Consider the following 24,794-nt stretch of genomic DNA (forward strand, 5'->3'; position numbering starts at 1 on the left):
TGCAACCTGATATTTTGAGGTGTCTTGTCTTTAATCGACGATTTCATTGACCTCTAAAGAAGTCGAGGTCAATCAAACTGTAGGCCGTTCTCCTATGTTCTGGGCCATAAATGTGACGTAGTGAATATTTGGAGAAAACATGAAGATGTAGTTTTGTTCGTACCTGATGAAACCAGTAGAACAGCTTTATTAAAGAGTAATGATGTAACCAATCCAAAATACATCTAAAGGGCTTCATATTGATACAATATATACTCTCGGGGCTTTTCTTAGGTGACACAAAAGCAACTGATTCCACATTCATTTGTTTTAGAGAATATGGAAACGTTGGCTGCTTTCAAAGCTAAATCCTAAATACAAAGCTTTGAGCAGAAATAAAATGATAGCCCTTTCACACCAAGCACTCTGTTCAGGGCATGAAGACAATAAACAAGTGAATATTATTCCCCAAAAAGGTTTTATTTGACAGCTTTGAAATAAAATGGCGGAATCTTCACTGCATTTTATCAGACAGACTTTCTCGTGGAAGTTCTGCACAAATCATTTTATTCCTCTGACAGGGTTCAAAATGTTACATTTTCAAATCAACCGGGATCGGCAAAGAATGAACTAAAACTAGATATGTTTGAATGAACCGCGGGAACAGTTGACAAATGGAAAACATCCCAGCAGCCGCACACTCTGACTTCATATTGACAGAGGATGTCAATATGAAGACATGAGGGAAGACAAAGTGTTATAAACCCACACACATTAGTTTTAATATCATCATTATAAATACGCTGCCCCCCACCTCTCACACTCACTCTCACACACACACAATCATATATTAATGCATGTACACAGAATGTTACAGTAGTCCATGAATGGCCTGATTCATGTGATGCTTTTGTTCCAGGCAGACAAGAGTCGTCACTTCTCTACTACGACGCAGCCACTTGGGTCAACGGTTCCTCCAGGTACTGCACCAGAGCCTCTGCCTGAGAACACAACATAAACACAGCACAATGTCAACCAGAACTACTCCTTTTGGACATTTGTGTGAGAAAGTCCCATGATACGCGTAGAAATTACACAGTTTGATATTTTCACAGTCGTCGTTGTTATGAACGTTGATCAACTTCATCTGCCAGAGAAGGTATTTTGATCATTTTTAATGTGTGCAATCCAGCACATTCGACGTTTGTTTCCAAAGCACAACTGAACTCAGCCCCCAGAGACCTGAGTTAGTGAAGGCTGACGCCTGTGCAGGATACTCGCCCTTCAGTGACTACTTTAAAAGTTTCCGATAGTCACCTAGAAGGGGAAGATATCGCTCACAATGATGTTGGAGGTTTGAGAATGGAAAACATCAATATGCACCCCACTCGTTTCTAGAGGGATCAGATGTTTCAGTCCAAGTGGCCGGAGTAAGTGAGGGCAAGACATTGCATCCATGATTATATTGAGGATATTAGACTTCATGTTCCACTACGTACCGTGAGCCAGCTGTAACCAAGTTATGGTACGTTCAGAATCAGTGTTGGCATATTCTCTATTGCCCCCAATTTAATGCTCATACATGTCAAATAAATCAATTTCTTTTGTGGACGGTGACGTGTTGGACCTTCAAAGGCCCCATTAAAAAAAAAAAATTGGTTCGATGGGAAACCAATGAATGAGGTCAGCAGGGACTGTTAGACAAACTCTCACCTTGGCTTTAAGCATCCCAAAGCCCACCGTCTCTTTGGCGTACATACACAGCAGCAGGTTGGCGACGCGAGTGATGGCCACTCTTCCCTCCTGAGGGAAACAAAAACAACAACAACAACAAAAAGAGAGCGGAACAAAACGGTTCAAACATGTTTACATCTGGGTCACTGATCACACAGCAAATGCACTACTTACCATACAATCCATGAGTATGAATTTGAGCGTGTCCTCGTTAAAGGCCTGGTGGCCGTTCTTATCGTAGGCCGCCCAGATGTTGCTGGCGATGGCAGCCGTCACTCGTGCGTCAGTGTCTCCGTAGCCGGAGTAGGCCAGAAGGGAACCTTCATTATTCAACAGGCTGGTGGGGAATTTAAGGTTGGATGTTTCAATATCCATGAGATACATAGAAATGATTTTAATATAGACAGTCACTATGTGGATTCTCCTAGATATCAACCACTCGTGATGTGCCACACATTTAACTTCAGTTATATAAAACGGACAAATATAATTCTACCAACAATAAAATGCTTATTTCATATTAAATGATATGCAATTTTTTTGATATGGTAAGTTGTAATGGAGCTTGTTGCACTTAATCGATGATCTTCACATGTTTAATTAAACTGTACTCAAAGAACATACAACAAAAAACTAAAAGAGCATCTGAAGAAATGCAATCACTATCTAACTAACACACTAACTTGTCTTATTTAATGGTTATCACGGTTGTTATTCGCTCGTCAATATTTTATCTTACGTTCGCAGACGTTTAGTTTCTCCCTGCTGTGTCAAAAAATTAACCTCAGTTTTAACCGCGATGGCATACAACACTTTATGAAATGGTCAATAAGCACATCATCACTCGTGTAGCATGTAGCATAGCGCTAGCCTGCTAGCTAGCTGTACTCACAGTGTGCTCTGGACTCCGTTGGTGTTCGCTTGGCTGAGAACCTGCGTCAGCGCCTTTGGTCGTAACATAGCTTACTTTCCCCCTAACGTGTGGGTTTTTAATCACTCATGAAAGGCCTTTAAACTGTCAGGCAACACTCAACTAGACACAGAGTACTGTCAGCTGACGTTCTTTTCCCTTTCCGGTTGCCTTCGCAATGCATTGTGGGACTAGTAGTCATTGAAGTTATTTACTGACGTATTTACGGCTCAATGACGAACGTATTTAACGTTAAGAGTGTATTGTAGTTTACCGAAGTATTTTATATATAGCGGTTTGGCTGAATAGTGTAGAGACTCCAGTTCATACTTTAGTATTTACAGAATTATTACATCTGTTCTATATTTCAGAGGGTCGAGCTTCACTTTCATTGCATTGCATTTTCTGACGTCTGCAGCTCAAGTTCAGTACATGGAATACACAGATGAAGGAAGAATGAGTAATAACACATAATAGGTCATTTAACTTTTAATTATAACAACTGCGTTGTTATGTTTGATAGAAGGCACAAGACAGACTTTTATGATTACCAGATTAGTATTTAAGGTAAGCTACATTTACTTATTTTAAATACTACTCTGCCACTGCATAACTGCACAGCGATGACATTATTTTAACTGATTGGATTTCTAAGGAAGACATATACAGGTCTACTTCTGATACCGTTCAAATATCACACGACAAAAAAAAAACTAACAGGCTACAGGCAAAAACACTCAAGTTTAACTTAATATGGTTAAATTTAACATACCAGTCGTCAAAGTGCCTTTCAAACCATCACACATTTCCAATGGACAAGACACATTGCAAATATTTTATTGGACTGATAAAACCGTGTTTGGCTACTTGGTCCATATAAGGAGACATGCAACAATAGTTTTTAGATTGTTTTGCAGAACAGAAGATGGCAACAATGACTTATCAATTTCTATAGCATAATTGGAAATCACAATTAATCACAGTATAATATAGGCATAGACTATTTTATACTTTAGAAGAAAGAAAAAAATCAATATTGATGAAGCGGAGGTTTTTATACTTTTACACAATCAACATTAAATCAATTTGAACTTCTATTGTTTGCTCAGAAAGTAAGTTCCAATGAAACACAAAGGGTGGGTGGTGTACGGTATTTGTTGTTTTTAAGGCGATACTGTGATTCTGGGGCTTCCTTTGTGGAACAATCTATGGATTCAAACTAAAAAGATGATAATAAAAATACTTTAATAATAAGATGAAAATGACTTTTGGCCAATTCTGTAAATGAAAAACCTGACTAATGTACCTGAGGAAAATCTCCCTCGCCCCCCCCCCCCCCACACACACACACACACACACACACACACATTACACCCGCACTTGGTCCTGGAATTCAAATTCCAATCCTAAAACATTAAAGCAGCAAAAAAGAAAACTTTGAACCAATAACTTAAAAAAGACAAACACAAATAAACAAGCCGAGAGACTACCGTTCAACCTACTGCAACAACAGCCAAACAAAAAGTAATTACAATGTGTTACAATTATATAATGTCAATCTAAGTAGCAATTCAAATTGAATTCCTTGGTAACCATGTGCGGACATCCAGTGAATGCCTCGTCACGTCAGAAATCCTCTCGGGCCACACAGGCAGGGCGAACTCACTGGCTGTTGGCTCTGCCAGTAGCGCCACAGCATGGGACCAGTTCTGTTAGAAACCAACCACAAGCCTCGTCAACCTTCCCCCCAACTGGGATTTCCGAACTTCCCCTGTTTATACTTCCTATAATTTAGAGATCAGACAGATAATAAGTGAAATCTGGGTGCCAAGTCAGACCTGCATTTGATGTAGGACTGCATTTGTGTGTTAACTTCGTTAAAAAAGAAAAAGGAAAAAAAAAAAGAAAAAGAATCTTCCATTCCAGTCCAGGACTGTACCAGTCTTCCACCCCGAGTGGGTCAGGCCAGAAGTCTCTCGATGGCGGCGTTGACGTCCCCTCCCGTGGCGATGAGGGCCTGCAGGTTGGCTTGGCGGTCGATGAAGCCCATGGTGTTGAGCTGGTCGAGCTGCTGCTGGAAACGAACCTCTGGGGTCTGAGGCTAAGAGGGAGGAGACGTTGCCTGATTACCACCAAGTGTTTCTGCATAATAGCTGATTGACACTTTTGCTTGAGCACTTCTTCATCACATTTAATCACACTTCACGCATAATAAATGGATTAAAATAAAGATAAACGTATACTCGCTTTCAATGTCATATTTTAAAGGTTAGGACCTTTTACCTTAAAGTACAACTAAAAAAGTAATTCAACTCACTAACTGAAACTTTAACTGTCAATTCACATCCTTACTTTTGCTTTGTTAAAAAATATACACCAATAAAACATTAAATGATAAGAAAAAAGTGGTTGGATTATGTGGTGGACTCAACAAAAGAAAAAACATTAAGAATTTTAACACATTCTCAATTATTAGGAGGTTGACAAGAGAAAAAGAAGGTCAGATAGTTGCAATTAGATAAAACATACCGTTTGCCTTCCTCCAGCAAACATCTGTAACATCTGTTGAAGCAGCTGTTGGTCGGAGGGACTGGTGGCTGAGGTGGGGCTGGATGCTGTTGCCATGGCAGGAGGCTGAGGGTTCTCTGGGAGGATGCTGCTGCCGCCGCTCGCTGGGAAACCTGCAAGACCTCCAGGAGCCAATCTGGGAATGGAAATCAGCTATCAGCAATCCCAAAAAAATATGGCAATTCCATGAATTGTTTTCTAAAAACTACGGTGACTTCAAAGACACTAAAAATGCTTCCAAAGTGTCAAACATAATTCTTACAGTATACGTACATGACAAAAGGAAAAATGACAGAAGGAAATCCGAATAATTCTGATTTGACCGCCTAATTTAGACAATAATACATGGTTTAACTGTTAAATTTAAGCCAGTACCTGGACATAAATCCCGGAGCTTCCGTCTGTAAGGTCTGCAGGCCCTGTTGGATCTGTGTGAGGGCCTGCATGGCTCTAGGGTTGGTCAGCATAGACAGTGTTTCGGGACTCTGCATCTGCTCAATGACAAACATGACACGAGTCAACTCCAAACCCAACACAGTCTACAAAGACCAGATTTGATCTTGTGCATACAAAATAACTTTTTGATGTCAGCATTCATTCTCCACAGAACATTTTAAATCTCTGAGGATGCTCTGGGGTTACTAAGCACCCGGTCCTGGTTACACATCACCTCTTGCATCACTGCTGGATCCCCTTGACTCTAGGGTCTCTCAAGGGACAAGAAGATGTAAAGACCAAGAACAAAAACAAGCCGTGCAAGCTGAGAAAGGGCCAACGGTTAAGTACCATCTATACTCCAGCACGTTCTACCGGATCAAGTTGTGCCTTATTTTTTTATTTTCTCCACGATAAATAAAATCTAACGCAAGTCGCTAAATTAAACATTAAACCAATTCAAAAGAATATAGAGATATATGCAAGCAAATGGCGTGGGACAGCAGAGGTTGATGCCACAGCGGGAGAAGAACACACTAATGTTTTTATATTCGACAAACTGCTCCAACTTGTAACCAGAGACGTTAATCTGAATGATTGGGCATCCATCGGGCCAGACAAACGCCTCCGACACGCCGCTCTGACCTGTCTCATGAGCTCAGGGTTGTTGAACATGCTGGAGACGTCTGGGGTCTGTCCCATGAGCTGCTGCATCTGCGGGTTGCCTGCGAGCATCTGTCTCATCAGGTCCGGGTTGGACATCATGTTCTGCACCATCGGGTTGCCCATCATCTGCGACAGCATTTGCGGGTTGGACATCAGCTGGCTCTGCACCTGCTGCTGCATCTCCATGAAGCTGGAGGAACGCATGCCCAGACCTAACAAGCTGGACATGTCCTCGAGTCCACCTGAGGAGGAGGAGGAGGAGGAGGAGGATAAGTTCCTTTGTGGTAACTGAACGTACGTCACCCAAATATGATTTTAAGGTGCTATATTCATGATGGTATCTTGTCAAAAGTCTGTGTGGAAATTCAGTTGGAACATTTTGATTGATTTCAAATCTAGGCTACGTTCAGTCACATACATAATAAGTATTGTTGCCCCAATTAAACTTTCATGGTTGACCAATACTGAGCACACAGTTATGTATGCTCCATTGTAAGTCATTCACGTTTAGTGAATGGCTCTTTAACGTGTACAGTGGCTCAAGACAAATCCCCAAGCGGTGCCCCAGTGGGAAAAAAAACAAAGAGGCAGATGTGGGAAGTACTTTGCAAACCCTGATTATGAGGGCACATCCATCACAAGAATTCAAGCAAGCAGGTTAACTCTAATTCTGTTTATGATTCTAACCCATTGCATTAGCAGGTGGCGTCTGACTCGTGCCGCCTGCGGCTCTGTCCGCTGTGGCGGTGACATTGCGGCTGCTGCTGCTGCTGCTAATGCTGCTGCTGCTGATGCTGCTATTTTGAGGTGTTGCCGACCGGGAAGTGGTCTGAGATGTACTGTCACCTGTCGACCTTTTGAAGAGAAAGCAACCATCAAAAAAAAAAGTGTTCATTAGATTTACACAAACTGACAGAATAACCACGATTCACGCCCTTTTTGTACTACACATGCATTAGAGCTGGTGCTTACTTCGGGGCAGTCTTGATGACAAGATGAACGGTCAAGCCGTCTTTGATACCGTGCTGGTTTAACGTATCGCCGTCCTTCAGAATCTTTCCAGCAAATATCAACACCAGCTGGTCGTGCTGGGCCTCAAACTTCTTGGACACCTCCAGTTTGAACTTTTACAAATGAGACAAGAAGAAGGAAAGATTTCGAACAGGGCAAAGTACAGACTTTGATAAACTGATTTATCAACAGCACTGACGAATGTTGAGCCAACTCCTCAGATGTTTTCACGGTTAAATTTGTTGCCAACGCATCATGAATGTGTGGATTGTTGATTCATTGAAATCAGGCCAGTTTATAACCAAGAATTATCCGCTTTTCTTCCGCTAAATACCAGGAAAAAGAAGGATTTTAAGCTTTATTTCAGAGCAAGCAGAACGACACACCAACAGAGAGCTGTTAAGAGGTGAATATAAATATCTAGGGACATCAATGAAACCATTATTCACAGTTAGCAGCGGGCAGGCTTTCGATCATCCGTAGTGCGTCACATTGCTGTTTCACATTTAATTCACAGTAGGTGATCATTATCAGGTTGAATCGTCCCGAGCACCACGCCCAGATCCCACCGGCGGCCGCTCGATGACGTCAAGTCGTCACCGCTTTAGACAAAACGTAACGAACACAAATTTGACTCGAGTAGAATCGCGTAGCTAACGTTAGCTGTCAGTTAACGTCGCTGCCCAGGTCAAATATCGCGATAACACACAAGTTTTAAAGTCAGCTGCGTGGACTGCGGGTTTAAAAGGTTAACGTTAGCTCTTGTAGCGTGACGCTACAAGAGCTAACGTTAACCGTAAGCGTCAATTTATTTTTATGGTTATTGTCGTGAGAGCACAAATCATTTAACATGTCCGCCGACTTAATAACGGTATAGCTCGGATGTCGATTTAAAAATCACGGAACGTGATTTAAAAAGGTTGTTTCGGCACCAGACAAACGCAGTAGATATCAGTGAGAACAGCAATGTAACGTTGCTTTCTATAAAGGTGCGCAGCGCTGCTTGAAACGTGTTATAAAGTGACGTTTTGACCGTTTCCGAGTGAACGTTTAACGTTAACTTAAACATCTGCTGCCGGGGTATCGGGAGAAGCTGAATCAACGCACCTGAGAGACGGAGGAATCCTCTGGAATCGAGATGTCCTCTTTTCCATTAGGGGTTTTCACGGTGACCACCATCGTAGATGCTCGGGGGGAAACATTTTTATCCATGTTGTCATCCTCCGTGCGCTCCGCGCTGCTTTTCTCCGCCATCTTTACTAATGTGTCTCTTTTCTTCTTCTGCGTCATTTCTGGTGTTCTTCTTCGTGCCCTTCTGTCTTCGCGTCGTGTGGAGGCCAGCGTTGAACTAGCGCCACCCACCGCCGCGGAGTTGTACAACAAAACGAACGTCACAAAATACTACAATGCCATTTTAGTTTCTCCCCTTACTTATTATTATTATATTATAATACAATACCTCTTTTTATATTATTTACAGGATACATAAATCCATTGGCACTCAGGGTGTTGGTATTATTAAAGGTAAATCTCTACTTTCACTTTATTGTAAGTCTATCTACCTTTTCACTGCTCCACCAACATGGAAGAGGGACCTTTATAGTTGGATCAGTTGGTTCATCATTAAATGATATATAGCATAAACATAAAAGACTTGTTTAATCTCCTGTGGGCTCACCGCAGGCGGGTGTTGCAATTTTCCACAATCTTGCCCTGCTTAACGAGGTGATACGTTATTGCAGGCAAATGTTCAATAGTCTCTGATAATTATTTTGGTTGCACTGGTGTGGCTGCTTGCCTTTTTTGAGACACACCTTTTCCAGCTGTGGAAACAAACCCAATTGTTGAAAACATGTTTGAACAATCAGTCTAACTCTTGCAACTAATATTTGTGGTCCACGCCTAGATATTTGCAGATAACCAAGCAATATAAGTATAAGAGGTTTTCTTTTGTTGAGTTGTTCACACTCGGCCATCTGAGTAGCTTGCAGTAAGATCCTCCCCGCTGTAAGGTATCGTACCAAAAATGTGTTTATTTGACCTGAAATTGTTAATCAAATCTTTTCAAAGGGAACTGTCTAGTGCTAATTAATTGATTATATATCCATGTCTTTTATTCAAAATCTGTGATATTGATAACTGCATTTTGCCAGGTTGCTCACCTCTCCTGCAATAATGAAGGCTGGTCATCAGAGTCTGCTCTTCTACTATACCCTGTTGTCTGTCACGTAAGTATAATAAAGAAGTTGTGCAAGCAAAATACAAGAATGGATTGCCTTCTTGAACCTCCCCAATTCTTATTCTGAACCATCAGCTTTTTGTGCCACGGTGACGACCGATCCTTCAATGACGACGGAAACCTCATACTCCCCGAGTCCTACAGAATCCCGTGGATGGCGGCAATTGAGGATTTCCGCACCCTCTCTCTCATCTCCATCCCCGGGACCCATGACAGCATGGCCTCGCACGGAGGACCGGAGGCCAAATGCCAGGCCTGGTCCCTGAAGGACCAACTCCGGGCCGGCATTCGGTTCCTGGATCTCAAGGTGTTTGGACTGGGGGACACCCTCTACGTCATGCATGGACTGATCTACCAGCGCAGCACTCTGAAGGAAGTCCTGGACACCGTCCGGGGCTTCCTGTCAGAGTTTGAGAGCGAGGCCGTGCTCATCAGAGTCCAGCCCGAGTCGTTTGAGAAGAGCACCGTCAACGAAATGGTGCAGAGTCTCATTGGCAACGACCAGAACGTCTGGGTGAACCCCGGGATGCCAAACATGGGTCAGGTCAGGGGGAAAATTGTATTTTTACAGAAGAGCACCTTCGCGCTAGGGATTCCCTTCATAGATACAAACGGGAAAAGTGACGAAAAGGTTAGCAGCATTAAAGATAAAGACAACCGAATAATGAAGCAGCTGAACGAAGCCACCGAAGCGTATGGTGGAGATAATGCTGTTGTGACTGACACCAGCGGCTCTGGCTTGGGTACTTTCTGGGGGATGTTTCTGACTCCAAAGAGAGTGGCTGAAAGGATAAACCCCTGGCTCAATCAATACCTGAGACAGTTTTATCCTAATCAACCGAGGCCGTGCATGGGCATCATCGCTATGGACTTCCCCAGCTTTGACCTCATTCAAACTGTTATCAACTTAAACCAGTGGTGATTATGTACCCGTGTTTGAGAAGTCGAGGGTCTGAATCCAAATGACATGTTTCCTGAATCTTGGAAATAAAAAAATGAATATGAAAAATGACTCGTCTTCATTGGTTGTATTGTGAATTGTGTATTGTTGCTAACAATAGCATTCATATTGTTTGAACGTAATGATGACAAAAACAAAAGTAATTTTATTGCATCCTCAGTAGTTTATAGATATAATGCTGCCTCAATGTGCTTTTTTCATGAACGGTTGGAATAAATGCAATTCTTGAACTCAAAATCCTCCTTTAAAATTAAAGAAAAGGACAAATGTTTCTGTACTTTTAGTATTGAGGGTGTCTTGATACATCAATTATTATTACATTATATATTATTAAATACTTACGTTTTGTTGGGTTGTTTAAATCAGAATAGATAAAAGATTAAGATTTTAAAAAATAAGGTCTCAGAATATGTTTTACCTGTAAAAGGTAGAAATGTATTGTCAGAACTACTAAAATTGCATTTAAATGGAAAATAAGCAAAATATGGACTTAAGTACTTTGTTGAGATTTAACTTTTAAAAAGTATATTTCTATGGAAAGGATTTGTACAATAAATTCTCTGAATGCTCTCCTTGAAAATCCACACAGGTTCTTCAACATGATCTTCGTCACGCGTCTTAACATTATGACCAATGATACATTTCTGAAGTGAATATCATACGTAAAAAGAGAGCAAAACGGAGTTCATTTAGACTGCAGCCTTCAGCATTTGTAACTTCTGGAGGTGATTTGGTTTTAGTCACTAGAGGAAACAAATTTCCAACCATATATCATTTGATATCTTCACCATACAGGTGGAAAAGACAAGCAAAGAAAGCTCTTTCTGAGAATCTTATCTATACTTCCAGAGAGAGTCAACGCCTTTTGATCACACTGGCTTAGATGGACCAGATAAGAATGTGATGTACAAAGTCCAGTGAAGGACCAGTTTCATGTTCAACTCTCAGCACTGGAGTTTTTGGTAAGCAAGCTGGTGTTTCTAATTAAAGCAACGCACTTGTGTTTGGATCCCTTTGTGACTTCATGTATCATATGAAAATATGCAGAATATATTCTTTGTGTGTTATTCACTATAAGCAAAAGTTTAGCCACAAATACTAGTAACACCTACATTGAGAGAAACTCATCAACATAACGTGTAGTTGACTAGTTAAATGAACAAAGAATAAATAGTAATCAGGTGCTGTTGCATCGGGAGAATCTGGACTTCTGATCTTCTGGCTCCTGCTCTGCATGTTCACTCACTGCTTGATCTCTTCCTCTCCGTTTGTTTACATAAATGTTCAGTATAGGGTTAAGTGTATTTGTGGCAGAGGGAGGTACTTCTGGTAACAGCTTGGCTCGCGTCACTTCCTTCTTAAAAACAATAAAAACTGCGCAACAACTGTCCTTTAAGTTTCCGTTTCAGGGATTTCGTCTTCTCTCACAGACTCAAACAGGTACTTGTTTTTTTATCATGTTTGATTCATTCTGGATCCTAATTATATTTCAGCCAACACTAATTATGAATATCAGGGTGTTCTGCTATATGAATATTTGCATACCTCAATACTCAGTATTTCAAGTTCGAATCTACTAGTGAAAGTTCTTGTGAATTTGTCATTGGAGACAACGTGAATGTCCCGCGGCTATTAGGGAACAACAAGTACGACTTGTTAATTAAATTAGTGCTGAAGAAAAATCCGACGTAACTTCGCCCGCAGGCTGCAGGGCTCAGTGCTGCTGCAGGAGGCTGGACGCCATCTTACTGCAACACACGTGGGATTATACTAAAATACGTCCATAGTGGCATTTTGGGAGAACGCTTTAGCACCTTTTACGTAGTGGATTTATTGTCGCTGTCAAACGGTTTTAGGTGAAGTGGATGTTGACGTTCTGAGATAGTTGCAGTACAGCTTCCGGCCACCGGCGGCAGCACTGAGCGCAGGCCGTTAATTCGGCGGCTGAGCGAGGAAGTAGAAGTGCTTCTTCTACTTTGAGGAAGTTCTCCCTAGATGTTTCCATGCACTTCTCCTGCAGCACGTCAGGGTCGCGGTCGAACGGTTGATTTATCTCTATTTGCTAAATCAATTACACGTTTTAATGGCCCAGACATTCGTCCTCCTAGTGATAATAATCTGGCACTTTGTTTGCACTCTCAGTTGGTGTTTTATTAAAATAGATACAACCAATGCAGTCTATTACAACAGGGGTGCAATAAACATCTCTTCTGTACATACAGGCTTCAGCCCTTGATTATTGTGCTTTCATAAATTCAAGTTTGAGTCACAATAGTAAAGTCACAATTAAAACAGTAGACCTTGTGATATCAAGATTTTTCTGTTCCGTTTTTTAATAGGTCAATTTCTTAAAATGTATCTTGATGGCATATTTCATAATATATACACACTGCTGTTAAATTTCTTTTCAGACTTTAGAAGGCTCCCTACAGCGGTATTAGACATCCCTATCACTGTTTCCACAGGCTTTGTAACACTTCTCCTGCTAACTAAACCGATCTTTGCCGTCCTTTAAAAATCAACCCTTAATCTATCAACAAAAATCACATTTTTGTGAGTTACATAATGAGATATTTTTGTTGCATTGCTATAAGTGTTCCATCCGTAACACCTTCTCTGTCTCTCTTGGTCTACAGACGGCTGCAGAATGTCTGTCACCGTGACCAAGGCCGAGGGGGTCACCGTGTTCACCATGACCTCCGACCCCCAAAGTCTCCTGCCTCCGCTGTGCCAAATCCTCAAAAACCTTTGCTACAGCCCCGTGTGCTGCTCCCTGTCTCCGCACCTGAGGAGGGTCCAGAGAAATGCGCAGTTGGTCCTCGGCGTGAGTCCCAACCAGAATGATGCTGCGGGTTTCTCTGTGGTTTGGTTCACGCGGCGTCTCCTTCTCTGCAGGCGCTGCACATCGTGGCCGGGCTGCTGAACGTCGGCCTGGGGCTGATACTCCTCTGCGCCGTCAGTGGCTATTGGTCGCTGATCAGTGAAACCATGTTTCCTGCGTGGATCGGAGCGTTGGTGAGCGAAGATTACGTCGTTATTGTTCTTTTGTGTCTGAGCCACATTCCAACCGAGTTTTCTTTGATGAACGTGCGTCTGTAAGTTGTCGTGTAGACATCTACAACTTTAACTGGGATGTTCAGAAGAAATTTCATGCCGAGTATTCGATGCAGTGTGCAATGTTTTGATCAAGTTATGGACCGTATTTAATGAAAAGTACAGAAGAAATGTGCGTATGGGGAGATATTAAAGATGTAAAATCAAACGGTTCTGGAGACACTCGCTGAACTGACTTCAAAGCTTCAAATGTTTTTAAATCCACAAAAATCCCCAGAGATTCAGAGTCAATCCTGAAGGTCGGTTTCAGATCAAAGGTTATTTATATGTCTATAGTATATTGATGATATACGGACTGGATATTGTCTGGGATTTTGGACGTCTTCACCTGGATAAAAGGCGTCATGGTTTTAAAGGCCACATAACAAAAAATTGATGCCATTTTCTGAACTTACCAGAATGTTCTTGCAGATTCTCAATCAGCTTTTTATTAAATTTTGCAAATTAGAGTCAACCCTGCAGTATTGTCTCGATATTGATATCAAAGTATCTGATCAAATATAAGATCTTGGATTTGTCCCCCATGTTTGTGTCTTTTAGTTCTCAGGTGACATTGATAGGTGGTTCGCTCAGTTTGTGTGGACGAGCGAACATTTGAAGTTTTTCTCGTCTTGTTTTTTTTCTCCCTCCAGATGATTTTGTTCGGCATCGTTTCCATTTTGTCTGAGAAGTTCCCCAGTCCGTGCCTGGTGAGTAGCTCCTAGTTCCTGCCGAAGCAACCCGGCCCGGGAAACCGAGGCAAAGTGGAGGTCACGTTTTCCTCGGGTGCCTTTTTGAATTTCATGAGAACAAACTGCCTAGTGAGTTTTTTTTGTTTTTTTTTGTTGCCTGGGTCACAGGTCGCCATCAATGTGATCCTGAATCTGGCAGGAGTTGCTTTCTCCATTACAGCCATCGTGTTCTACAGCATCAACATTGCAAACATTCACCTGTGGTGGATGTGTGGTAGTTATGGCGACGATTACGGCGGCTCTTACGGCGGCCATTACGGCGGCTCTTACGGCGGCCGCTACGGACAAACCACAACAACCGCGTCTCCCGAGAAGAAGTACTTGATGGAGCAATGCTTGGAGACCAAGGAACGGCTGCTGGTAAGTTTGGAAAATGTCTTTCCAGTCTTCAAAATAAGAGTTGAGTAACTGATGAGTTCCAAAAAAAAAAAAAAAAATGAGGTCTTTATTATTTTAAACCGCCATGAAAGTTGCCATCCATCATAACCATTTACACTGTAGTACAGAGTTTAGAATGAGTATATGGCAGGATAAACTAATAAACCATTGATGAAGAATTAGTCTTATCAAAAATAAGTATCACAAAAGATTGTGATTATTTATTGAAGTCAGTTATCAAATAAAAATGCTAAATGTGACAAGTCACTTAAAGACATCGCCTTGGGCTCATGCATATTTTCTATTGGCTTCTTTTGTAATCATTATACACAAAATGTTGTTTTATGTTGTCAGTTATCAGTCGCTGTCTTTTGAGAGTAATATTAATGTTACTATTATCTTTACGTTATTATGTTGTTATCCGTCCTGACGGTGGCCTGCGTGTCATCACCGTTCACGTAAAAAACACAGTGTTTGTATGAACTTCTTGTTATTGACTGCTACCTGTAGGCCTGATTGACCCATATCGATATAAAGTTCCTCTTGAAGCCAATTCCACGTCTTCTCGTAACCTTCGGATAGCCAGTTTTAATCATGGGGTGACGTCTCCGTTTCTTGCCCTTCAATAAAAAAACAATTAGAGATACAAAAAAAAAAATGTAATGAAGTTAAACAAGTAAGACCCAAACGCCTTGGAGTGTGTTTTAAAGTCAACTCCCGTGTTCTCGTGTCCCGACAGACGCTTATGAGGTGCATCAACGCGGTGCTGATCGTCCTCTCGGCCCTGGAGCTCTGCCTCGTCATCAGCTCGGCCGTCGTGGGGATCAAGGCTCTGAGGAGCAGACAGAGAGGAGGAGAAGAGGAGGTAGGAGCTCCCTGCGTCCTACTGTTGAACCTTGTTGAGGGAGCACAAACATTCTTTAACTTCTTCCACCTCCCCTTGGATATTTTCCGCGCTGTTCAGCTTCACTGATGTTTTTGATCTTTCTCTTTGATAGAAGTCGGGCGACCCAGAGCTCTACAAACCGCTGGTGGAAGAAGTCTGCAGCGACCCAGAAGCCTGAATCACACCTTGTGCTGTCAGATCCCAGGGACTCTGTCCCTGAGATGTTGCACCTTTACTGTATGCGCTGCAACGTTAACGAATCTACCAAAATCAACCTGTAAGGTCTCTGCGTTTTTCACTATAAGCCTTGCTTGAATTCTCTTGCACTTTTCTAATAGCATACACTAAATTGTATAATGCTGCTGTCCATTCCGTCGGTTTGATTAGGATTTTCTACCGGATCCTCTGCCTTATATTCAACTTAACAGACAACGCATTGATGTACTGATGGGCATTTTGTGTGCTATTTTACAATTTAAAGCCTTTTTTAAATGAATAAAGTCATCAAAATGTTTGAGTGCGTATTTCTTTACAATAAATCTGATACAATGGTGACAAAATGTAATCCGTTGAATATGCAATTTGGCTCTTTATGTATAAATAGAAGCGGTAATCCTTAAATGTTGGGGGAAGGAGATTATATATCGTTTCAAAAACAAATTATGTTCTGTTTCTGGTATGAAATATAAAATGTTTCCACTGCTTAGCGGTGTCAAACACGATGTGAGCATCCTGTCAATGTGTCTCTGGGTGCAGACAGAAGCCAGTGAGAGAAGCTCCTGTTATGAACTCAGCATTATGATCTGAGTTCATGTAATCTGACTGGAAGTTCCCATCGGACCGAGATCCCAACAGGACTGTGTTAATTTCATCGACTTGGTATTAACATGCTTAATGTGAATGAATGAAAACAGTCTTGCTTCTGTTTAATTAAATAAAACGTTGTCTTACACTGGTAGTTACTTCCTGTTAGGGAAAAGTGATGGCTTTTATTTTGAAGGAATGCGGTGGTCAACAGGAAGAAACGTTGTGCTGTGAAGGGAAGAGAGGCTGATGTCACAAGACCCAGACTATCACAGGTACGGCATCAGATCATCAGCAGGTGAGTCCTCAACACAAACCGACGATAAAGTGATAATAAGAATTTGTGTAGCCCATCATTATTATTGATTATGTAGTTGATAATTGTTTTTTTTTAAAAGCCAGAATTGTCCGATTGTGGTTTTTAGAAGATTTTGGAGTTTTAAATGCGGCTTTGAGAACCAAAACTTTTACCTAAAAAACACTAATCAACAAACATCTATTGTGAAACATCTTTTTTTGCAACTGGTCATTTGTCATTTTTTTGCAACTTGAATTTGTCACGTCGTCACGACAACGTGACAAATTCTTAGTGTTTGGTGAGTTTCTCCTCAGAGAAAAGCTTCTTAAACACTGCGTCCTTTTGCTTTGGCAGATAAAGCCTCTGCTGCATATTTTACACTCGCCAAATAAAGGACTTTGAGAAGGCGACAATGAGAACAATCTCGCTGCCACACAGAGGAACCACATCTGCATGTTTGGATTCGATAGGGCTGTTGGCCGATACCAGCGACTCTCTGTTGACTTTGCTAGGCGCTGAGATTTTAGCCCATTCATGCACTGAGCCGTTCACACACACACACACACACACATATGTAAAGATAAAATACCACCTTGTGTTCCAGGTGTGTGGAGGACCGAGAAGATGGCCGTCATCACCGTGCCGACCGGCGGGAGAGGCCCATTTTCACCACTTCGCCACATCTGGAAGGCTTTTGGCTTGGCGGCGCCGACACACACGAGTGTCACCGCAGCTCTTGGGGTGGGAGAGGAAAATTCACGCACATCTGTCGCCCGTCTCCAGATGTTCCGTGTCAAACGATCAGAGATGGAATTGTCTTGAATCTCTGGCAGACCATGCAGATCATGGCGGGCCTGTTCAACATCGGACTCGGGCCGGGACGAACCAGCACAGGTTCTGGGGATCTGAGCAGCTTGGGCGCCGCTTACTGGCTGGGTGCTGTGGTAAAGTGACATTTTGAGACCATGTTGCATGTCTTCTCAGACCTGTCGGCTGTGAATTGTTACCTGTTGATCAGATGAGAGGTTTTTTTTTGTGAATTGACGTCTGCTGACCTCCCATCAGTTCATCGTGACCGGGATCATGTCCATCTTGGCCGGACAGTTCCCGTCCTCCTGCCTGGTGAGTAGAGTCCCTGCGCCGCGTCCTCGGGAAGCATCAAACGCTGCTTCAAATCAGAGGCGTTTTGTCCCCCCCCCCCCCGTCCCCCGCCCCCCCTCAGGTGGGCTTCGCCGTTTTCATGAACCTTGCGGGCGCCATCTTTGCCGTCACCGGCGTCGCGCTGTACGCGGTGGACCTGAGGAAGGCCTCCGTCCTCTGGATGTGTGAGCGCAGCGACCACGATGCCGATCGTCACGGCGACGACGACGACGACGACGACTGCACAAAGGTGGCGCTCTTTGCGCAGGTGAGCACACTCACACACACCGAGTGGCTTTTTCTTGTGAAAATTAGATACAGAATTGAAACTAACTTTTTTCCATCAGGCCGTGTTGACGTCCATGGACACCACGCTGGTGGCCGCGGCCGTTCTTCACCTCTTTGGGGACGTTGTACTCGCTGTTCTGGGCATCGAGGCTCTGGTCAGCGGGGATGAAGGAGGGAGACGTGTGGACCAAGAGGACAATAAACAAAATGTGCAACTTGATTTAGAGGATTTTCAGAAAGGTGAAGCAAACTGTAGGAGAATCGTTGCTGTTGGATACAATTAGCTGCAAATTCTGGTGCAGCTATAGTTCATGTTTGCTATTTTCAATTCAGTAAAAGTCAAATAAAATAAATCTCAACTTTATTTTGGTTTTGCTTAATGAAAGTCTCCATTTTTCTGTGCAAACAGGGTGATTTTGAAGATGAGCAGTAATTCAAGGATGTCATTAACCACCCTCTGAAAGTTATCTTGTTTGAATAAAATATGTAAAATAAAAGAGAATCAGTTGTTCAGTTTTATAGTGTTCTAATTTCTGACTTAAATTCCATTCACTTAATTCTTTTCACTGTATTTTTGGTAAAGTTTAGTGAGTACATACATATCCCGACAGGATCCGTTCTGCTGGGATCATCCGTCGAATACATTTCAACAGGGACTGTTTGCGAATTATTTTATTTTGAAGGGTTAAAAACGAGCGTGAGGAAGTATTCGAGTGCTCTGTTGCTTGGTGAACCCTCCGTCCAGGTACAGTCGGTCTGCAGCTGCCAACCAGGTGAGACCTCTGCACACGCAGACACAGCATTCATCATCATGTTAATAATTTTACCTTTGTAATAATCAATCAGTAGTGAGACAGTTTGTTTTAATCCGTTCTCAATTTGGTTGTTTATAAGTTATATTAATGTTTTTACCATCGTAAAAGATGTCATCGACAATTTAAATCTTTTTCATCATTTTGAAAAGTTTCCGTGTGTGCTTGTATGTTGTTTGGTGGACGTTCAACACACGGATTCGTCGTTTTTGTGACAGCTTTCAGCGTCTCTTTCTGTGTTTCTGGTCCATTACTTCTTTCATGTGGGCAGCTGAAATCTGAATGACACAGACACCAAGCTGTATATGTTTAAGGTCTCAATATATTATATTACCCGTGATATCGATTTAGTAAGTTATGATCCCATTAACAGTAAAATAGATTCCTCTGCAGCGTAGAGATTCATTTCTTCAAATCTAAAAAGCAAAGTTTCCTTCAACAAAATATTTCTTCCACAGATTCCAGTGACTAACTGTTGACTTTTGAAGGTTATGAAACAGACATATCGCTGTACCGAACCAATACGAGGTAATATAGCCAATATGCACGTAGACTTGCATTAATAATTACCAGAATGGAATATTAGCATCGTTGTGAACTAGAATTATGCGTTCAGTTTAGGATTGGGGGGGTGGGGGGTGCTCTGTCCAGCCTTCTATTTCAAGAGCTGCACGTCACGCCGCAGGTGTGGGACAGATGGCCGTCGCTGTGGTCAAAGACGAGGGAGTGACCGCCGTTGCCGAGGCGACGGACAGTAAGAGGCCGTTCCCGCCTCTGTGTCAAATCCTCAAGACCCTCTGCTGCTCGGGGTCCGAGGTGCTGATGGAGAGAGATGTGACTGCGGCTCTCGGGGTGTGAACGTGTTTGAAATGTATCCGAGCATCACTGAGTGGGTTTGAGGCAGTGAGGTTTAAATGTTTGGGATGTTTTACAGACTATGCAGATCATGGTGGGCCTGTTCAACATTGGACTCGGGCCGGGACGACCTTACATGCGACCCGGCAGTTTGACCTCCATGGGAGCTGCTTACTGGCTGGGCGGCGTGGTGATGTCACGATGTTCTGTTAATATTAGTAGTTTTTAAATGTTCCTCTAAACCGATAAAATAAAGAATTATTTCATGAAAGAAAGAGTCCACAGAATAACATCTCTTTGTGTGAAAGTTTACAGATCTTCCCAAAACTAAACAAATTAAATGCAATACAGTTAACGTGGATTTCTCTGTCCAGTTCAGCGTAGCTGGAGTCGTGTCCATTCTTGCCGGCCGGTCCCCTTCTCTTTACTTGGTAAGTAAAGTCTGAACAAAACACCACGGCCACTTTAACACACTGCCTGGAACGTCTCAGTCCTCCTCCGCTAAATGAACAACATTCCTCACGATGCAAAACAAATCAGTAAAACAAACCTTATGTCTTTTCTTATGGACGAGTATTTCAAAAGGCAAAGGTCCGCGCTGGTGTCAAAGCATTGAGAGTCATGTACACGATTGGGGGGGGGGGGTCTTTTTTTCGCTCAGGTGGGCTTCGCTGTGCTGGTGAACGCAGTCGGATCCCTCTCGGCCGTAGTGGCGGTTGTGCAGAGCTCCTTGGCCTTGGCGGCCGCCCCCGCCGCCGGGATGTGTGACGGCCGCGCCGCCGGTCTCCATAACGACAACTGCATTTATGTGGCGCACTACGTCCAGGTGAGCGCGCCCTTACGCTTAAACCACTGTGTCCTGCCAGGGAAAAAAAGCTTTTATTTGAAGAGGAGTATGAATCCACATCGTGTTCCACATTAAACGGGGTTGTGACATTGAAGGAACCCAATGCAACAGTGCATTTATTGTCCATATTCATTGTCTACGAATCAAGCTGACTTCTTCCTTCTGTATTATTCGTGCGCACGTCAGCGTCTGCTGACGGCCTTGGATGTGACTCTGATCGTCCTGGCGGTCCTCCACCTGTGCGTCTCCGTCAGCTTTGCTGCTCTGGGCATCAAGGCCGTGGTCAACAGGAAGGGGGAAGAGGTATAAATCTGGACTATACCATGCGGGACAGCGGAGTGGTGTATTCAGAAAGATAAATAGTCAGAAGAAGTAACGGCACTAGTTGTTGTACATTTAGCTACATTTCTTGGGTAGAACAGTTTTGAGTTTTTTTTTCTCAACTTTATTTACTTTTTTATGACATTTTTTTCTCTGGAATCAGGTTGTCAAAGATGACGAAGACCAGCATTTACTGATGAAGGAAGCGCTCCTGACCAATCCTGTTGCTTGAACCCCACTTACACGTGGATCCACAGGTCACTGCAATACTTACTTGCTGAAAGTAATCAAAACTGGTTAATATCGCACACACTTTATTCCAGTCTTGTTTACGTGTTTATATTCTGAGCATCTGCTTTTGAATTGATTTTTAGAGAAGACTTCATTAAATAAAAAGGCTTGACTCATTGTAATGAACGTGTTTCCCACAAGGTGGTGTCCATTCCCTGAAGTACACATGCTAGTACACCACCTGCTCTGTGGTATACTTTATCGTATTTTGAGAAGGGGAGTAAGCTCTGCTTTAGCTTGTGCCGACATTAGCTTTATATTAAAAACATGTGCTTCAAATAGAGTCTGTCTGCCGGTCAAGTGGATATTAGTTATTTCTTCAACCAATAGACCAAACAAGACCAAACAATGCAAATGTATTGGGTTTTATATTTTTTAAAGATATAATCCCTGGCTGTATGACCCTTGTACATGAAAAACTGTGCGTACGTTTTTAAACATTGCAACACTGAGCCCATGAAAGGGTGAATCATGGGAAGCTTTTGTGCACTGAAGTGCAAAGAAGGAGTGTTGTTGTTATAAAGTCCAGACTCTCAGGAATGTGCAGATGACGAAAGCCCCCGACCCTATTTTTCTGCAGGCTACAAGATTCTGTTACTCGTGAAAATGACAGCAGGTCCCCCTTGAACGCGCTTGTTGAAACGTGTTGAATTCCTGTTGCTCAAGGGTCACAAACACACAAAGCGGCTTAAGGCAGAGCCACAGGCATGTCTGTGTTTGTATTGTCAATGCAGAATGGTGAGGTGTAAGATGTCTACGTAACCTTTGCTCTCTCTCTCTCTCTCAAAATCTAACCCTAACCCTTCATATCAACTCATGCATGTATGGCTGTGTGGTGCATGTTTTATGAATGTACACATACAGCCTGCAGGGTCATGCCCAGAGGAATGGAATGTGAGGATGGAGGACATGAGGTCACAGTAACGAGGGGGAGGAAGTTCAAACAGGGTGTTTGAGGACGAAAAAAAACTAAAGTTAATACCGTTGTCTTTTTTTTTATCCCGTAAATTCTTTATGCAGAAGTCATCATTCTTTTATTTAAAAAAAAGAGTAAAACCAACAAAAAACCTGAAAATAAATAATGTTTAGCCACATGGCTAAACATTAGTTGCATCCAACTGTAAATAAAACTTTTACATAAGATAAACTAAAAAAACACACTGTTGTCACAATGATATCATGTTTAGTCGAGCAATTTAACAGTGTAGCAAATTTAAATAATTAATGGATATATGAAGGAATTACTGGCATTGTTAGGAGTGGTCATAAACATCCATTAGGAAATGACCATACTTATCACTTAACATCCCTCAGTGAGCATTGTTAACATGACATTTTGTAAATTCAGGTTCCAAAATAGACCATGAAGCTTTAGGGCGGGGCTACATTGTGATTGACAGGCTTTCCTCACAGAACTTTAACTCTTTAACATTGTGTTTCCAGTTGGAGAAAATATGATTCTGTCATTTTTGTATGGCTCTAAATGTCTCAGTCAGCCTTCTGTTGACTTAAGCTCCTCCCTTTCGGGTCCCTTCCGGGTTGCAAAAAACACAAGATGGCGACGACAAAACACTGAGATGGTGACGGCAAAAAAAAAGCATAGCTCAAGGCTTCAAAACGGCATCGATGTCACATGATATCACGCTACATATGGAATAGCTTATAACACTTATTTCTTAATCTTAAAATAAGCAGATGATGCGGAAAGCTGGCCCCTCCCACGTAGCCTCCGACCCAAACCATCCGATTCAGACGCTTTTTTTTTCTTCATTTTCACCCAAGCGACCGTGGAGACCGAATTGAGGCCGAGTCGAGGGTCACGCGGAGGTGGCGGGCAGGCAGCACAATGCGTTCCTGCATCGCCTGCAGCGAATCTTTTCGTTCCCTCGTGATGTTTTTCTGCGTTCCTGAGGGTCAACTGACGGGACGGTGTCAATGCAGGGCTGTGTGGCCCAATCATATTCGGTGCTGGACTAATTCGGGTCTGATTAAAAGCATCACTTTCCTTATTCCAACGTTTGGATGTCAGCAGCCGCCTTCAACCCACCTGGGGCGTGGAGGGAAACCGGCGCCACGAGCCTTTACGAGGGAGAACGGGCCCGGATCACGGCAAAAACCTGCGTACGCCAATGATTCTACTAAGTTGTTTTGTATTTTGTTCCTCCTGCAGATTTGGTTTTGTGTGGATTCACGGTGTGGCGTAGTTGCGTACATTTAGGTACATTCAGGTTCAATGCTCATTGACCCATTAGCATCGTTTCTTTTTTCTTTTGGTTTGAACAGCATTTGTTTTTCGTTGCTCTTTTTGAACGAGTCATTGTGTGCGCATTGTTTCACTCACTTATCCACCTCAATATTAATATTTTCGTCAAGGTTATGTTCAAGGTCAAGGTGTAAAACCCGTTGAAATGGAAGACTTGAACCTTTTGGGTTTGTTTTGCTGTTGTTTTGCTGTTTAGCAGACAGTTATATATTTATAGTATATGTAGTACACTACTTGCTCAACAAAACAGAAATCAGGCAGCAGCCAGCTGGTTAACAGCGTGGAGCGGGAGTTGGTGGAGACCAAAAACAGAGCTAAAAATAAGCAAGTTTTGGACTTGTATTCATTAGATGGCAAGAAATGCAACTCCAAAAGAATGGTACGGTCTTCTTCATCTGCTGGGCGTGTGAATAAGTGACCATGTTACGTCACTTCACTTTGTCCACTTTCCCTAAATACCACAAAAGTTGCTCCTGGTTACAAATACATTCAGAACATTTTGAAAGGCCTTCCCATATTGCAGGAACATTTGTCGATGTTGATCATTTTCAGGCTTCTTTTCTGTGGGGTTTATTTTTCTCAAAGTTGCTGATAAAGAATTTTGTGGGGGGCCTCAGCTCACTGAGCATTGATGTGACGTCTCACTCACCAGTGGAAATTTGGAAGAGTTCTGCTTCATTAAAAGCAAAGGGAAAGTTCTAAATTCCTTTGGCAAACAGGTATCCAGGCAACAAGGTCTGTCTCCTCTGCAAGCCACGTTTGGTGATTTGATTTTCAATCACGTAAAAAGTTTCTCCGAGTACCCCAAATGTAGGACAAAGTTCCTACTGTTAATAAAATGTTGTAAATCTATTACGCTTTACAAAATGAAATGTGTCCTTTGGGCTCATAAAGGCTTTAGCTCCACTTAACTTTCCATGTCATATTGTGTTGTTGTGCACCGATGTCCTTCAGGGTCGTCTGTCTCGTCACAAGCTGTTGAGGCTTGTACGTGACTTGCTGCGTAAATAAGTCGAAGGGCCTTGAGACTGTAGGAGGACACAGATAGAGAGAGAGGGTTCTGTGCCCTGCTAGCATGTCATCGGTCATGTGACTCAGCTGATGGGGGATGCAGACCACCGGCGTGGGGTTGGGTTGGTAACCACTGAAGTGGATAAACATCTCTTTAGCCCGTAGGACAAACCAAAGTGGTTTCCACATTCCATTCAAATTGATTCACTGATGGGGAGGGTTGGGGTAAGGGAGCCAATCACAGGGCTCCCA

At 42.6% G+C, this 24,794-nt stretch overlaps 5 protein-coding genes across 9 annotated transcripts; 3 read left to right on the forward strand and 2 right to left on the reverse strand.

Annotated features, from left to right (window-relative positions):
- Positions 1-438: 438 nt before the first annotated feature.
- lamtor2 (late endosomal/lysosomal adaptor, MAPK and MTOR activator 2) lies at positions 439-2,801 on the reverse strand. The gene is made up of 4 exons (XM_037454152.2): positions 2,606-2,801; positions 1,888-2,050; positions 1,693-1,782; positions 439-980 (listed from the first exon to the last, which is right to left on the reverse strand). Exons 1-4 carry the CDS (start codon positions 2,671-2,673, stop codon positions 924-926), a joined length of 378 nt encoding a protein of 125 aa, XP_037310049.1. The 5' UTR covers positions 2,674-2,801; the 3' UTR covers positions 439-923.
- Positions 2,802-3,096: 295 nt separating this feature from the next.
- On the reverse strand, positions 3,097-9,279 carry ubqln4 (ubiquilin 4). The gene is made up of 8 exons (XM_037453535.2): positions 9,272-9,279; positions 8,411-8,651; positions 7,265-7,416; positions 6,980-7,146; positions 6,272-6,534; positions 5,567-5,682; positions 5,153-5,327; positions 3,097-4,724 (listed from the first exon to the last, which is right to left on the reverse strand). The coding sequence occupies exons 1-8, from the start codon at positions 9,277-9,279 to the stop codon at positions 4,584-4,586; spliced, it is 1,263 nt and encodes a 420-aa protein (XP_037309432.2). The 3' UTR covers positions 3,097-4,583.
- Positions 9,253-10,539, forward strand: LOC119197651 (uncharacterized). The gene is made up of 3 exons (XM_062565621.1): positions 9,253-9,315; positions 9,457-9,531; positions 9,618-10,539. The coding sequence occupies exons 2-3, from the start codon at positions 9,479-9,481 to the stop codon at positions 10,462-10,464; spliced, it is 900 nt and encodes a 299-aa protein (XP_062421605.1). The 5' UTR covers positions 9,253-9,315; positions 9,457-9,478; the 3' UTR covers positions 10,465-10,539.
- A 1,259-nt stretch (positions 10,540-11,798) lies between these two features.
- LOC119197099 (uncharacterized) lies at positions 11,799-16,126 on the forward strand. Its single transcript, XM_037453094.2, has 7 exons — positions 11,799-11,943; positions 13,140-13,327; positions 13,399-13,518; positions 14,250-14,306; positions 14,457-14,708; positions 15,466-15,591; positions 15,725-16,126. Exons 2-7 carry the CDS (start codon positions 13,151-13,153, stop codon positions 15,788-15,790), a joined length of 798 nt encoding a protein of 265 aa, XP_037308991.2. The 5' UTR covers positions 11,799-11,943; positions 13,140-13,150; the 3' UTR covers positions 15,791-16,126.
- A 125-nt stretch (positions 16,127-16,251) lies between these two features.
- On the forward strand, positions 16,252-21,396 carry LOC119197100 (uncharacterized). 5 transcript variants are annotated; one of them, XM_037453099.2, is made up of 7 exons: positions 16,252-16,714; positions 17,319-17,455; positions 17,548-17,658; positions 17,780-17,836; positions 17,937-18,122; positions 20,843-20,959; positions 21,141-21,396. In XM_037453099.2, exons 1-7 carry the CDS (start codon positions 16,666-16,668, stop codon positions 21,207-21,209), a joined length of 726 nt encoding a protein of 241 aa, XP_037308996.2. In that variant the 5' UTR covers positions 16,252-16,665; the 3' UTR covers positions 21,210-21,396. The 5 variants fall into 5 exon arrangements, with proteins under 5 accessions (XP_037308996.2, XP_062421315.1, XP_037308994.2 ...); XM_037453096.2 differs by lacking the exons at positions 16,252-16,714; positions 17,319-17,455; positions 17,548-17,658; positions 17,780-17,836; positions 17,937-18,122 and adding exons at positions 19,119-19,482; positions 19,640-19,806; positions 19,889-19,999; positions 20,184-20,240; positions 20,471-20,635; XM_062565331.1 differs by lacking the exons at positions 20,843-20,959; positions 21,141-21,396 and adding an exon at positions 18,202-18,661.
- Positions 21,397-24,794: the final 3,398 nt, after the last annotated feature.

This window comes from Pungitius pungitius, chromosome 11 (assembly GCF_949316345.1).
Source record: "Pungitius pungitius chromosome 11, fPunPun2.1, whole genome shotgun sequence".
Taxonomy (NCBI): domain Eukaryota; kingdom Metazoa; phylum Chordata; class Actinopteri; order Perciformes; family Gasterosteidae; genus Pungitius; species Pungitius pungitius.

Excerpts from the sequence above, each read along its gene's own strand:
- ubqln4 (XM_037453535.2), bottom strand. Across the intron at positions 6,535-6,979 it reads GCCACCTGCTAATGCAATGG|GTGGACTCGAGGACATGTCC; the intron begins GTTAGAATCATA and ends CCTCCTCCTCAG. Across the intron at positions 4,725-5,152 it reads TTGCTGGAGGAAGGCAAACG|CCTCAGACCCCAGAGGTTCG; the intron begins GTATGTTTTATC and ends CCTCCCTCTTAG.
- LOC119197651 (XM_062565621.1), top strand. The coding sequence starts at position 9,479 with ATGAAGGCTGGTCATCAGAGTCTGCTCTTCTACTATACCCTGTTGTCT. Across the intron at positions 9,532-9,617 it reads TATACCCTGTTGTCTGTCAC|CTTTTTGTGCCACGGTGACG; the intron begins GTAAGTATAATA and ends CTGAACCATCAG.
- LOC119197100 (XM_062565331.1), top strand. The coding sequence starts at position 16,666 with ATGTCACAAGACCCAGACTATCACAGGTACGGCATCAGATCATCAGCA. Across the intron at positions 16,715-17,318 it reads CGGCATCAGATCATCAGCAG|GTGTGTGGAGGACCGAGAAG; the intron begins GTGAGTCCTCAA and ends CTTGTGTTCCAG. Across the intron at positions 17,837-17,936 it reads AGTTCCCGTCCTCCTGCCTG|GTGGGCTTCGCCGTTTTCAT; the intron begins GTGAGTAGAGTC and ends GCCCCCCCTCAG.
- lamtor2 (XM_037454152.2), bottom strand. The coding sequence starts at position 2,673 with ATGTTACGACCAAAGGCGCTGACGCAGGTTCTCAGCCAAGCGAACACC. Across the intron at positions 1,783-1,887 it reads TCATACTCATGGATTGTATG|GAGGGAAGAGTGGCCATCAC; the intron begins GTAAGTAGTGCA and ends TGTTTCCCTCAG. Across the intron at positions 981-1,692 it reads TTGGGATGCTTAAAGCCAAG|GCAGAGGCTCTGGTGCAGTA; the intron begins GTGAGAGTTTGT and ends TTGTGTTCTCAG.
- LOC119197099 (XM_037453094.2), top strand. The coding sequence starts at position 13,151 with ATGTCTGTCACCGTGACCAAGGCCGAGGGGGTCACCGTGTTCACCATG. Across the intron at positions 13,519-14,249 it reads CTGCGTGGATCGGAGCGTTG|ATGATTTTGTTCGGCATCGT; the intron begins GTGAGCGAAGAT and ends TTCTCCCTCCAG. Across the intron at positions 14,709-15,465 it reads AGACCAAGGAACGGCTGCTG|ACGCTTATGAGGTGCATCAA; the intron begins GTAAGTTTGGAA and ends GTGTCCCGACAG.